General features: G+C 40.2%; 3 protein-coding genes across 6 annotated transcripts; 1 reads left to right on the top strand and 2 right to left on the bottom strand.

The window, feature by feature from the left end:
- Nucleotides 1-74: 74 nt before the first annotated feature.
- LOC134186954 (ectonucleoside triphosphate diphosphohydrolase 2-like) lies at nucleotides 75-5,138 on the bottom strand. Its single transcript, XM_062655061.1, has 10 exons — nucleotides 4,821-5,138; nucleotides 3,560-3,693; nucleotides 3,348-3,468; nucleotides 3,117-3,267; nucleotides 1,896-2,067; nucleotides 1,608-1,838; nucleotides 1,278-1,544; nucleotides 770-880; nucleotides 579-710; nucleotides 75-512 (listed from the first exon to the last, which is right to left on the bottom strand). Exons 1-10 carry the CDS (start codon nucleotides 5,065-5,067, stop codon nucleotides 291-293), a joined length of 1,788 nt encoding a protein of 595 aa, XP_062511045.1. The 5' UTR covers nucleotides 5,068-5,138; the 3' UTR covers nucleotides 75-290.
- A 619-nt stretch (nucleotides 5,139-5,757) lies between these two features.
- On the bottom strand, nucleotides 5,758-8,438 carry LOC134181463 (uncharacterized). Its single transcript, XM_062648739.1, has one exon. It carries the CDS (start codon nucleotides 8,428-8,430, stop codon nucleotides 6,040-6,042), a length of 2,391 nt encoding a protein of 796 aa, XP_062504723.1. The 5' UTR covers nucleotides 8,431-8,438; the 3' UTR covers nucleotides 5,758-6,039.
- A 639-nt stretch (nucleotides 8,439-9,077) lies between these two features.
- LOC134190135 (protein SLC31A2-like) lies at nucleotides 9,078-12,553 on the top strand. 4 transcript variants are annotated; one of them, XM_062658577.1, is made up of 5 exons: nucleotides 9,078-9,282; nucleotides 9,400-9,463; nucleotides 9,569-9,641; nucleotides 9,706-9,883; nucleotides 12,364-12,553. In XM_062658577.1, exons 1-5 carry the CDS (start codon nucleotides 9,110-9,112, stop codon nucleotides 12,398-12,400), a joined length of 525 nt encoding a protein of 174 aa, XP_062514561.1. In that variant the 5' UTR covers nucleotides 9,078-9,109; the 3' UTR covers nucleotides 12,401-12,553. The 4 variants fall into 4 exon arrangements, with proteins under 4 accessions (XP_062514561.1, XP_062514549.1, XP_062514555.1 ...); XM_062658565.1 differs by lacking the exon at nucleotides 12,364-12,553 and adding an exon at nucleotides 10,863-11,290; XM_062658571.1 differs by lacking the exon at nucleotides 12,364-12,553 and adding an exon at nucleotides 10,891-11,290.
- Nucleotides 12,554-12,611: the final 58 nt, after the last annotated feature.

A 12,611-nucleotide genomic window follows, 5' to 3' on the forward strand; every position in this document is an offset into this window, starting at 1 on the left:
TTGCATTGCACTGGGACAATTGTAGAACATTGGGTGTTTCTGTATATGTTCTTGGTGAGGCTATATATACCAAGTTTCATTTCACATTTCTATCACCATTTACCAATGTACCATTTAGTAGCAATATAATAAGTATTGACTGCGCAATACAACATGGCATCTGATACACCAATGAACTATGCCAACTTCAACAAGACAAGGATTGATGTACCACTTCCACTATCTGTCAATTATTGTTATCTATGTCATAGCAACTCATTTTGTTGTCACTGCTTCTTCATTGCTGCATCCTATGGAAGATCTGTCAATGCAACATACCCGCCGTGATCGCTGCACTTTCTCCGTACAAAATAAGCCAAGAGGCAAAACAAAATAATGAAGGTAAGCAAGCCAAATGCAGCCAATAGTTCAGCAAACAGCGCGGTTGACATCAAATGTGGCATTTCGCTGGGCAGCATGTTAGTAGCATTGATCATAAAACCAAGTGTCCAACCCAAGTGAGTGTCATCAATCTAAACACAGAAGCAGATCTCATCAATTCAAGTAGTGAATATGAAGATCTGATTATCTAGATTTACTTCATCTAAGAAGCTAACTGATCCTCCTCGACTGTTGATCTTCAAACCAGTAGTCAGATCATAATATATGTACTGTGCCAGAAAGCATGACATATTCCTCAAACTGTCATCAGAAAAGTCTTCTTTTTCAATCTAGATACAAAGAAATATATAAATATCTATGGCTGATTTTATATAATTCACAAACTAACTTCTTGCCAATCCATTTGACATATCCGATTTGCAGCAGCTTGAAAATTGCTCAAATCTGCTGTTCCACTAATGTTTAGGTAGCCAGCAGCATCAGCAAACCCCGAAAATGCCTACAAACAATGCATTAGTCACTTTGTGGTAGTAAATGCACCTCCTTTTGACCAGCAGGTAGGGGACCAACTGTTGCCATGTCGCCAAACTTGGCAAAAGACACAAGAATTTGGCAACAGAGTCATTGGTCTGCCATTAGATGTTTTCAAAATGGAATTCACCAGTTGTAGTCAAATATTTAACCGTCAATATTAATATTTTCATTTGATTAACTACTTGATTAATTATTTTATTACTTTGAGAGCAATTCACTAATAAAAATAAGAGCTTTGATAGTGAAAATGAATTAATTAACATAAGACACAACACGAACATTTAACTGCGTTATTTAACTAACATTTAACTAACACTTACCATTTAATTTAACAATTAAGGAGTAGATAATGAGTAACTTACATGGAACAAACCAACTGGAGTTGGCTGGTATGCACCTCCAATGCCACAAGGCTCATTAGGACAATGTGTAGTAGGGAAAAGGGCCTTGATAGCGGCTGCACATGACATAACATCACCAGACCCAGTGAACCTAAAACTATCAGGCAATTGATCTCTTTTGTCACTATTGGCTGTACAAGGTTCTTTAAACACGTCCGATGAATTTGCTTCACCAATGTATCCCTTTTGAGCACATGGATTTGTTATCGTAGTACTATAATTTGAAGCCTGCATTTTGAAGCAAAGTAATCAAAGTCTTTGGTTGGCAAGGCACCGTTTGCTATCACTAACCTTCACCAGTTGTGCCAAAAGCTGTCTATTTGCTTCATTTCGTCCGTAGCACAAATAACTGTGTGTATAGACAGTGTAATCTTGACCATACAAACGCAGGTTGATTCCACCTTTCAATGGAGGACTTTGTGGAACAAAAGTTATCTGTTCCGAGGCACCACCCAAATCAAGAGCACCAGACATTGGGTTGGAACTACCAAAGCCAGCAGCTCTCATTATCCTTGACATTGTCTTACAGAAAAAACAGACAATCAACACAACACAATCTTATGTCAAGCCTATTCTTACCGATGAAGGAAAGAAGTTGTCTAACAGATAATTGATGGTTATCCAGCCAGATACTCCCTCGACATCTCCACTGATAATACGGGCCTGCTCGGGCTTAAAGTCAAACGGATATGAAGCAATAAAATTTCGAACAGACTGCAGAATTTCCGTGGCTACTTTCGTATTTGATTCACTGTAGATATCAAAAATAAATAGACACACAATGATGACAAACATCATCTAATAAAACTGGTGATTTAATTCAACAATCATAATACAATTAATATATATTATTTACATTAAATATTGTCTTCAATCTTAGGACAAGTGGTTTTTGCAATAGATATATGTATATACAAAATTACAAATGAATTTCCTCCCCACAATAATGTGCATTTGAGTGCACACTGAAGGCTTTGTTTGTCATACAAAACTAAGACAGTGCTTGTAGCACAGAAGCCTTCTTTGTGATGCAATCAGATCAGATCAGATTAGCACTGTCTGTAGAATGTACACACAAAAACACAGCTGTCCAAGACCTTATAGAGCAACAAGCATTAAATTTGAATCTGCAAACGCTTTTCAAGCAGTACTAGCTACACAAATAAAAAAGAAATTTCTATCCTTGTTTACTACTGCAACTTTAGGCAAATGAATATACCTATTACATGCACTAGTAGCCTTCATGTTAATTTCATAATTCTTTGCACTGTCATGTACAACTGCTTTCAACGTCAGTCATCTCACCAATACTTATTGTTCATCTCCATCATTAGCACAACTATGCTTCTCTTTCCCTTGTAACTTCTACATGAATATAGGAAAGTATATGAGATCAACTGTCATCATAACTTAGTCTCACATAGCTAGACCCCTTTCCACCGCGTCATACTTCCAGGCCGCGAGACTATTCATAACTCTATAACCAGACCAGTGAGTAACCATTTTGTCACTGTGTTCTCTTTGAGCAATTAGATCCAGAAACATTTATCTCAAGCAAAGTATTAAATAATGATAGTGAACACGATACTCAATTACATCTGACATTTGAAACATTTTCAGGCACACTGAAAGCTTGCAATCTTCATTTAGAATTAACCTAGTTGCTTCCACTACTATGGTTCAAACTCTAGTTTGGAAACATAAAATACTAAATGTTACAAAGGAAAAGTGCTCAGTTGAACATTCCACAAGCTGATTAAAATTAACACAAATTTCAATACACAGAAAAACAGTTCTCACTTTAGCATTCTCATTCCAGCTGTAGCACCCAAAAATATAGGTGAATCTTTCTGCTTGTTATGTGGAATCAAGTCCATGGCATTATCCAAACAGTTTTTCAGTGAAGGGCCCGCTTCATTTGGATTATTAACATATTGTGATATTGCTCCACCTACAGTGCACACAGTAAATTATGGTGAACATCAACAAAAACTAGTCCAGTACTCCAAAAGTAGTAAAGAGTATACATACCATCACTGTGGCAAGTGTGTTTGTGCTGTTTAACAACCCCAGTGTCATTCTTTTTATCTCCAGGCCAACGATAAACCTTGAGACTCGTGTGACTCGAACCAGCATCAATCACAATTCCATACTGTATATATATATATATATATATATATATATATATAAACAAAGAAATTGAACATGCAGATCAGACTGTCACCAGGTAACACGTAACCTACCTGATAATGGTGACTGGAAGCGTTCCAGTATTCTTGCAAAAGAACAACAGCCACAACCCCACCAACAGAAGCCAACAATGCCAAAAAAGAGACACAGAGACAATACTTGCAACGATGTGTGATTGAATCTTTTCCTGTTTATCAATAGCACATGATACTTGATATTAATGTACATGGTACTTAATTAAATTGCACAAGATGTGTAAACCCTAACATTTAGCCATTACACTTGCTACTACTCTGTAAACCAATGCTGACATACTGTTTTCATACTGATTCAAAAATGTTATTCCGGTGTTGTTGTGTCATGCGGGAACTAGGTACGACAGTACAAGGAAAGGGTCTCGTACGAGGCTAAGCACAACAGTGTCACTGACATACTATAATGCTACAGTCATATTCCCAAGTCTGTCTAGAAGGCAAACCATCTAACTCATTCTCAAACAATTTTAGCTAATTACAAGAGTTAATGATGACAAACTTATTCCAAAGAATTGAAAAGTTGAATAAATTGACTACAAGCCACGACAAAAAGACACACTGTATGAAGTATAATACCAAGAACAATTTGGAAAACTTCTATCATAGCATCTATCTGGAGATACCCTGTTCAAGAGTTGTGCATGGCAGGCCCATGCAAATTTACACACACTATTAAATTGATGGGCTGACACAACAATTCTTACACAGTTTGTTTCTAACCTTTCCAAACTGTGATTCTTAATGTTTAGATCATTGATCAAGCAAATCTATCAGTGTTACATCTGCTTATGTACACCGCAAAACACTGGTGGAAACACAAATAAAATATCAATGATTATAAGCCTGGATGACACCACACATACTGGGGAACAGCTTCTAGTTAAACTTTACTTTCTGAAATATGGTAAGTCACACAATTCCTATGACTCTGCCTTACACCTCATTCCATTTCTCAAAGACACTTTGTAAAACTTCATTTGCTGCTAGAAATGACTGCACTGGTAGCCTAGAAAGTTTGTTTGTTGGTGTATATGTCAACAGTCATTTATTTAGTTTCTTTGTCCCGTGGATGGTACTGCACTATGACCTTGGGTAAGATAGAAAATATATATTGCAATATTATTATTATTAACTTAATTAATTAATTTAACACTCTTTAATTAATTCAATAACGACGTATTTGTTATTTTGCTTTCCCAAACATGTAATCATCAACTGGCAGAAGTTCTAGTCGTTTTACCCATTCCTTTTTGGTAATCTGCAAATTACAGTAACTCACGTGACTGCACTCTGAGAAACAAAGTCGTTCCATCCTTTATGTTTAGGTCTCCAAGCTCTTCATTCGGGTCAAGAGCGACTCCGGACTCGGAGAATAAGACAGGATGACCACCTCGAAACGGAGATTTTCTCTTTCCAACGGTCTCTGCGTATTTTTGCACGACAGTCTCCACCCTATCAGACGCCTTCACGTCGATGGTTACATTTCGGACATGCCCAGCAATTTCAGCATAGACGACGACTTTCATGTCTAATTCGTCAGAAAAGCAACACCTAGCAAGCAGGGAAGGTGTGCTGTGACGCTAAGCTAGTCCCCAGACTCTCTCGCGCTACGGTGCCTCGGAGACCCGAAGCTAGTGGCGCGACCTACCATCATATTAGGCTAGGAATGTCGAGCTCCGGTCTTCGTAAAGTTACTATCTGCATGTCTATAGTTAATTCATTACTGTATTAAACGTTATAGGTTGTAAGTCTATTGCAGAAGAATGCAGAAGAATCTGGATGATGTCTGAGATTTCATGACGTCAAACCTTGTGTACACCTTTCGGTTGCACAATGTAATGACTGCATGGTTGTAGATCTAGACCATGGTCACTTGGACCCTTTATATACACGTACACCTCACAAGTGAGGCTAAAACGTTAATTCACAGTGCCTAAGAGGATGGACGTGTCGATCCTTCAGAGTTTCTACACATCCAGTGTGAATACCGAAAACGGTTCAACACCTTATCTACTATAGTAATGGTTAGTCACAGGTGTATATGTATACCTTAAATAGTACACAATGAAACAAGCAAAAGCTGCTGAGAAGATAGCGGTGGATCAAACAGCTGCTATATTTTATCTGCTAATTTGCAGTGTCTCTAACAAGCTCTGTGACAACCCAACCCTCTAGCTACTACACATATTGAGAGAAAATGCAACTTAGGACTGAACGTAATTGCCAATGAATAGAAAACAAATATCATAACTTGGTTCTAGATCATAGCTGACTCACAAAGGTAACGACAACATGAGAATATATCGCATATCAACTAGATCAACATACAAGCCATTAACATCTTTGAAAGACACAAGATATACTACCAAGCTGTAAGCCAGTAAATGAGTAAACATGCACTACAGCAATTAAAATGCACTCCACCAAGGCAAAGCAATGTAGCCAATTGTATTGAGACAACAACATACAACAGTTGAATGAAAACAAAAATCCACAAGCTAAGGCGATCGCGTAAAAAGTGGAAATTGATTTAACGGTGCATCGATTGTCATGTTGCTGCCTCCATTGTAGCTTTTACCAGTAAAATAGTGAATCCACTTCACACCTGCAGGGAAGTAGACCGAACGACTTCTGGCCTTGTATTCGTAAACCGGTGCAACCAGGTAGTCGGGACCAAACATGAATTCATCGATTACTTCCCAACATTTCGAATCATCAGGAAAATCAAACCAAAGTGGGCGGTTCACGGGCATGCCCGTCTCATTAACAAGCTTCATTTGTTCCATGATATACGGACGCAGTCGATCACGAAGATGTATCACATCGAGTACGGCATTGAAACTTTCATTCCCTAACAACCACGGCTCCGTGTTTCTTGCCCCGTGCTGACGGAAAAGAGGACACATAGCCCCATACTGAAACCACCTCACAATGAGTTCTCTAAATTCAGCATCATCGGGATTTCCTCCACTGTAACCACCGATGTCTGTGGTCCACCAGGCAATCCCTGACAACTGTATATTTAATCCAGCAGTTATAGATCGACGTAGCGTATCGAAGTCAGAATGAGTGTCTCCGCTCCACACGGCGGCACTCCATCGCTGCATTCCAGCCCATGCCGAACGCGTGAGAATGAGAGCATCTCGCTCACCGGCTGACATCATCCCTTCATAAATCATCTCTGAATGGAAGTATGGAAACATCATGCCCATCTCTTCAAACGATCCCCTGTGAAAGGTTGCACCTGTAGGAGTGCCTCCCCCATTTTCTGGCTCGGCAGCGTCGAGCCAAAAGACCTTAATGCCATAGTCATAGTATCCTAGTTTGATACGACTCCATACATACTCCCTTGCTGTAGGCTGAGTAGGATCATAGAGGTAACAAAGAGCACGACAACTGCCATCAGGCCAAACCATAGGCTTGCTGGTTGATAAATTATTGACAGCATAGTCCTGAGAGGTAATAGTTTCAAAACTCGAGCTACCGTTTGCTGAGAAAGGCCACACGGACACCATGACACGAATGTCTAAGTCATAAAGTTCTTGCATCATGCCCTTCACATCGGGCCATGCACCAGGATCAAAAGACCAGTCTCCCATGTGAATCCAGTTAAAATAATCAATAACAATTATTGATATAGGAATGGACAGATTACGGAACATACGCGCTGCGGCAAGCAAATCGTCTTGCTTCGAATACCGATTTTTGCTATGCCAATACCCAGATGCATACCAAGGTAGCAATGGAGCATGGCCAACTGCATCGACGTAATTGCTCATTATATCGGCAGCCGCTTGACTGGATGATGACGAGGACTGAAATGTAGTCACAAAGTAATCAATCTGACGTGCAGAGTGTGCAGTCCAATTAGTATCGGTATCTTGAAAAGACACACTGCCATAATTTGGCATGTTCCATAAGAAGCCGTATTGTACCAAATGATTTTGAGCTCCAATGATGTATGGTAAGCATATCTCTCCTCCTCGACTTTTGCTGTACTCTAAGCATTCCTCCATGTCAAAGTTCTGACCTTTGTAGTTCAACATGTCCGTCTTTTGGTGCTCGCCAAACCCAAATATCATCTCGGAGTTTGTAGACACGAAGGACTCCATCGTCACACTTAAATCCTGGTATGTCCACTGTTGCCTCGTATCTCCGACATCACAGTCTGTTAGTACAACAAGTGAGCCGTCCGCAAACTTCTCATTCAGACCAACATCGACAGCCAGACACTTTGCAATACCAATCCCACTAGAGACCATGATTTGTCTGTTGCTGCTATATGACCACTTCTCACCGTCTCTGATGGCACCACATAGGCCCTTCACAACATGCCTTTCTCGAACGGTTGCACACAATTCACTTGAAGTAAGAAGATGCAATAGAGACTTATCCGGGCCTTCCCGAATTTCCATCTGACTGTGGACATTACAAGCGGTTATTCTTCCGACTCCAGATCTCAAGTCGAGGCAACAACGGCTGTACCCACAGTCCGTACGGTCCTTAGACGACAACACGAATCGTTTGACGTTCGTCTCATCGGGAAAGACGCGCTGTTTCTCTTGCAGGATGACGGCCTCGGATGACCCGCCCACGCGTGAAAATGTCAAGAGACCGTTGTCCGAGACCGAGGCTTTGATGTTGCCGTTTGTAATGTTGTTCCCTTCGCGGACGGCGGTTAGCTGTTTAGGAGGCGGAATGAGAGCGCCGGGGAGGTCGTCTCGAATCTGTGAACCGGGAGGAACGACGCGCACTCGCAGTGAGTCGCGGCCCCAGGGATCGATTCGCATTGTATCGTTGTTAGCAAGGACTACATCGAGATAGGTTGATGCTCTACAAACGTTGATAATAGCACTCAACAGTAAATACAAGCAAGAAAACCTAGGCATGAGGCAGGCCAGTGAGTCCAATTACATGGGCTGCGCGCGCGTACACGCGTGAGTATCTTTCGTCTAGCTATTACGTAGGGCTTCGCAAAATTAATCTCAGGAGTTGGACCATTAGCACAATCTAAATGCGGTACGGTTTTACATAGCTCAACACATGAAGACAAAGAGAGAGACAGTAGACACCCAGGGGCATATCGTGCACGTGACCTTTAGAAATAAGGGCCTAAACTTACGGGCTCGCTCACTTCTATGGACATGGCCATTTTAGTGGTATCGCTCTCGGTAACATAGTTTCTCTAGCTACGTCTGCAAGTGTCACCATACAATCGCTAGCTTGCATGCATCATTACACATAACTCGCTAGTAATTATTAGTTTGCAAGTCTGGCGCCCGTCATTAATATTAATTAATGTAAAATTAAACTTGGTCTTCCAAAATTATGCAAATGTATGACAATTTACGCAACTAATTTATTCTCAAGTTTATATTATGTTGCTCAATCGATCAGCCAAAGAAACGCCCTACTGCTCTAGGCGGATCAACTGCTAATTAGTTACTTAATTGACATATCGTCCATTTGAAACACCTCTAGGACTTCATGAAACCCGCCCCTGCAAGTTTCATAAACAGTTCCCGGATAGCCGTGCTAGTGTCCCTTGTATAACCAGCCTGTGCAACTATGATGCTACTGCGATTGTGGATTGTTCTTATACCACTGGCAATGAGAACAAGGACTAGCCTTCAAGCGAGCAATGGCGTAAAAGGAGATCAAGACAAGTACGTATACGCGAATGACGAAATCGATCAAACAGACTCCAGAGGAGATGATCATGACGAAGGAGGGTTCGCAAAGTAAGCCACTTACGGTCACTATACAAATGTGATGTGGCACTGACATTAGCCTGCATCGTCACTTTTTGCTAAATAATTAATATTGCTTGTGCAAAATTTGCATAATGTCATGTACAGTCAACTAGACACTCCACGCGTCTCTATGGACAACCACAGCAATCACTCTATGCCAATGAACATGGTAAGTATAACTATAATGTAAAGTTGTACTTTCAATTGCTTGTACGTGTTAGCTAGTAGAGAATTGCTGTACGTGTATGACGCAATGGCATGTTGCTCTCCACAGATGCAAATGTACTTTCATTTTCTGGGTAACGAACCCTTACTATTTAAGGGCTGGACATTGGACACCACAAGTGGTAACAAACCAAGCAAGATGTAGAGGGATATATGAATTTAATTATGACTCTGTGATTCCTATAGCTGTTGTTGGGGCGTGTTTCGCTTTCTTTGTAGTCGCCGCTCTGTACGAAGGGTTGAAGTTTCTACGTGATTGGCTAATGACAAGAACAAGAGAAGTATTGAAAGCAAAAGACGGAGATGATGCTAGCATGCCTCTACTTGGAAATTCTATCCAGATCAACGGGAAAAAATATAAAAGGTAATTTTAATTTTTTTATTTCTAGGCTATTAGTAAAGACAAATTTAAGGTAATAATTTAATACAATACCGTAAATAATTATTCTAATTATAGCGCCTCTAAATAATCATTATCAATCTAAATGGCTCTCCAATTAAATCCACAAGGCGCTTCACTGAGAGGGGTGCTTAGGTAATTAGAGTCATAGTAGAATGTAAGCTATACTACACAACACTCAACAAAAACCCAACTTATATTCTACTCAACAGACTGTCTGTGCTTTGCAAATTTTCAAATTTAAGATGTTCCTCAATGAAAATGTTACAAAATACAGGAGTGAGGCATCATTTAGGGAATCAATCAAGACCTATTGTTACTTTTTTGCAATGATTCTAATTAGTTGAGCGCCTCTAAAACTAGTTTTGTTTCCAAAAGGGCTCTAATTAGAGTCTAGCTACTAGTAGTAAATAATTGCAACTTTACACGGAGCTTCAGTAAGATGGGTGCTTCAATTAGAATAATTAGGGTACTAGGATTGGTGAATGAATAGTGTGTATTGGACTTTCTATTAATTGTTTTACAGCTGTTTTTCCGGTAAGAATGTCTTTTTGCATGTGCCTTATTTTACACCTACGGTAATTAGCTTCAAGTATCTTTAGAATCTGCATTTGCAATTGACGCATTAAAGTGGTCTGTCCTAATATATAATCCAAAACCAGTCAAGGAATTTGATTTCAAGTCTCTATAGCTGTAGTAGTTTATAGTTATCAGCCACTTTTCAGTTAATTAGTTACTGTAGCAAGACCTAGCATTCATAGCAACAGTCTGTTGCTATAAATTCTAGGTCTTGCTTATTGGGCAAAGTAGATTTGAAAATATATACATAGCCTATTTAAAAACGTACAGTCTATTTGTAAATGCACAAAATGACGTGATAAACATTTTATGAATTTTGAGTAAGTGCATGGTTAATTGATGATGGCTAATCTATTTGTTATAGAATGCCTTTGTGTGATCACTTTCTCCAGACGTTTTTGCATATGGTCCAGGTTGCAGCGGGATATATTATAATGCTGGCTGTGATGACTTACAATGCTGGTCTCTTGATTGCCATTGTTGTTGGCTCTGGAGTTCTGACTCTCTACGTGCCAGAAGATTCAGGATCGTCACCTTCCATAGCCAAAAGAAGCGACCACTGCAATTGACTGTAATTACGTTTACATTGGACAGTTTGGAAAAGCCAACCTTGATCAGGAAGTATTTGTTGTAGCGGACTAGTCTTTCAAGCTGCTTGTTAGAATCTGTAATTTGTATAGGTATTGCAGTGATTAGATGCACGTTTCTATTTTAGGTACTGGAACTTTCAGCTAACAGTCTAATTAGTTTAGGCTGTACACACTAGTCTAGTAAGTTTCTTGAGAGCTGTCTGCCTGTCTGTGTGTACACGGGTACATGTATCTCCGCTGCCCCGGGGTCCTATCTCCGCCACATTTGGACCGCGCACGCCGAACCCCTACGAGCCGACAGTGACGTGGCCGGATTTCTCCGGAGAGCACGGGTCTCCTCTCCAGAGGTCGACCCCGCGTAATTTCTGGACGACGCGAACGTTACATCTTTTGGTTCAAACGAACGCCCGTCCACATCGGTCCCTTGTGGACTGTACGCGTCGTCGTCCATCGCAACGCTTCAGAGCGATCAAAAATTTCTTGCCGTTTGAAGCCGAGCCGCTCTTCTAGATAGCGCTTGCACCGAATCCGAGATACGTGTTTCCGGCACCGAGCGCTTCACGGGGAAAGTGTCGATTTCTACTGATAACACGAGAAGAGCAATATTCAGCATGCGTATTAGATTAGTTAATTGACTAACAACTAATAATCTCATCTGGCTGTACAGAGAACGGGCTACTAAGTAATTCAACCAGTACATAAATATTTCACAATTTGTATACAGTATACTGTTGGCGTCTTTAGTGTTTATATCTTGCACTGGGATTCTGAGTTTATGCGAGTGTGTATACGACACACATGCATGTTTAATTTGAGTCAATGACAGTGAAACGACGCCTGACTTGGTAGACTTCAGCATAATGTCTTTGCAGCCAGGCTGTCGATGCATGGTCTCGAGAATTTTTCTATCATACATTGAGTCTTAATTTTAAGCCATATATTAGGAGTATCACAAACCATTACATTAATTGCCAGCATGTTAGCTATAACTGCTGCTGTATCCTTTAATTGTACGATTTTGCACATAATAAGGTTAACTGATTAATTCACAGTTTCAATAAAAATATATAGCTTCTAAGTTAAGTTCTAGGACAACTAAATAGTCGCCTAATTAAAACATTAATAAATAATTCAATTTATTGCCAAAACTAATTCATCAACATCCCTAGAAGTTTGAGTTTAATACGTACACAATATCTAACAACATTTATTCTATTCGTTTTAGTATTACAATACTCACCATTAATTAATTAACAGTGTTTCATGCCTTCACAGGTGCCAGTACTGTACGTGTGCAGCAGCCGGTCTGTAACATAAGCTAGCAGCCGATCGGCGAGGGTCTACAACTCTTGTCAGTAGTATTTGCAGGTTGCAATTTTTTAGAGTTGACGGTCATCATTGCTGCATGAGATAGACTCTAAACTCATACGTAGCTTTGTAAAGTAATTAACAAACAGAGAATCAAAACGGAGCGATTTCTCTCTCTCTCTTTGCTCTAGAGCTGCGCGCGAGCGTGCCGGCAG

The sequence above is a fragment of the Corticium candelabrum genome, chromosome 1 (assembly GCF_963422355.1).
Source record: "Corticium candelabrum chromosome 1, ooCorCand1.1, whole genome shotgun sequence".
Taxonomy (NCBI): domain Eukaryota; kingdom Metazoa; phylum Porifera; class Homoscleromorpha; order Homosclerophorida; family Plakinidae; genus Corticium; species Corticium candelabrum.

What these genes read in the sequence shown, in the direction of transcription:
- LOC134190135 (XM_062658565.1), top strand. Translation starts at nt 9,110, where the DNA reads ATGATGCTACTGCGATTGTGGATTGTTCTTATACCACTGGCAATGAGA. An exon ending in GACGAAGGAGGGTTCGCAAA is followed by an intron (nt 9,283 to 9,399) that starts GTAAGCCACTTA and finishes TGTCATGTACAG; the next exon opens with TCAACTAGACACTCCACGCG. An exon ending in AACGGGAAAAAATATAAAAG is followed by an intron (nt 9,884 to 10,862) that starts GTAATTTTAATT and finishes TATTTGTTATAG; the next exon opens with AATGCCTTTGTGTGATCACT.
- LOC134181463 (XM_062648739.1), bottom strand. Translation starts at nt 8,430, where the DNA reads ATGCCTAGGTTTTCTTGCTTGTATTTACTGTTGAGTGCTATTATCAAC.
- LOC134186954 (XM_062655061.1), bottom strand. Translation starts at nt 5,067, where the DNA reads ATGAAAGTCGTCGTCTATGCTGAAATTGCTGGGCATGTCCGAAATGTA. An exon ending in GTTTCTCAGAGTGCAGTCAC is followed by an intron (nt 3,694 to 4,820) that starts GTGAGTTACTGT and finishes ATTGATAAACAG; the next exon opens with GAAAAGATTCAATCACACAT. An exon ending in CAGTTAGCTTCTTAGATGAA is followed by an intron (nt 513 to 578) that starts GTAAATCTAGAT and finishes TTCTGTGTTTAG; the next exon opens with ATTGATGACACTCACTTGGG.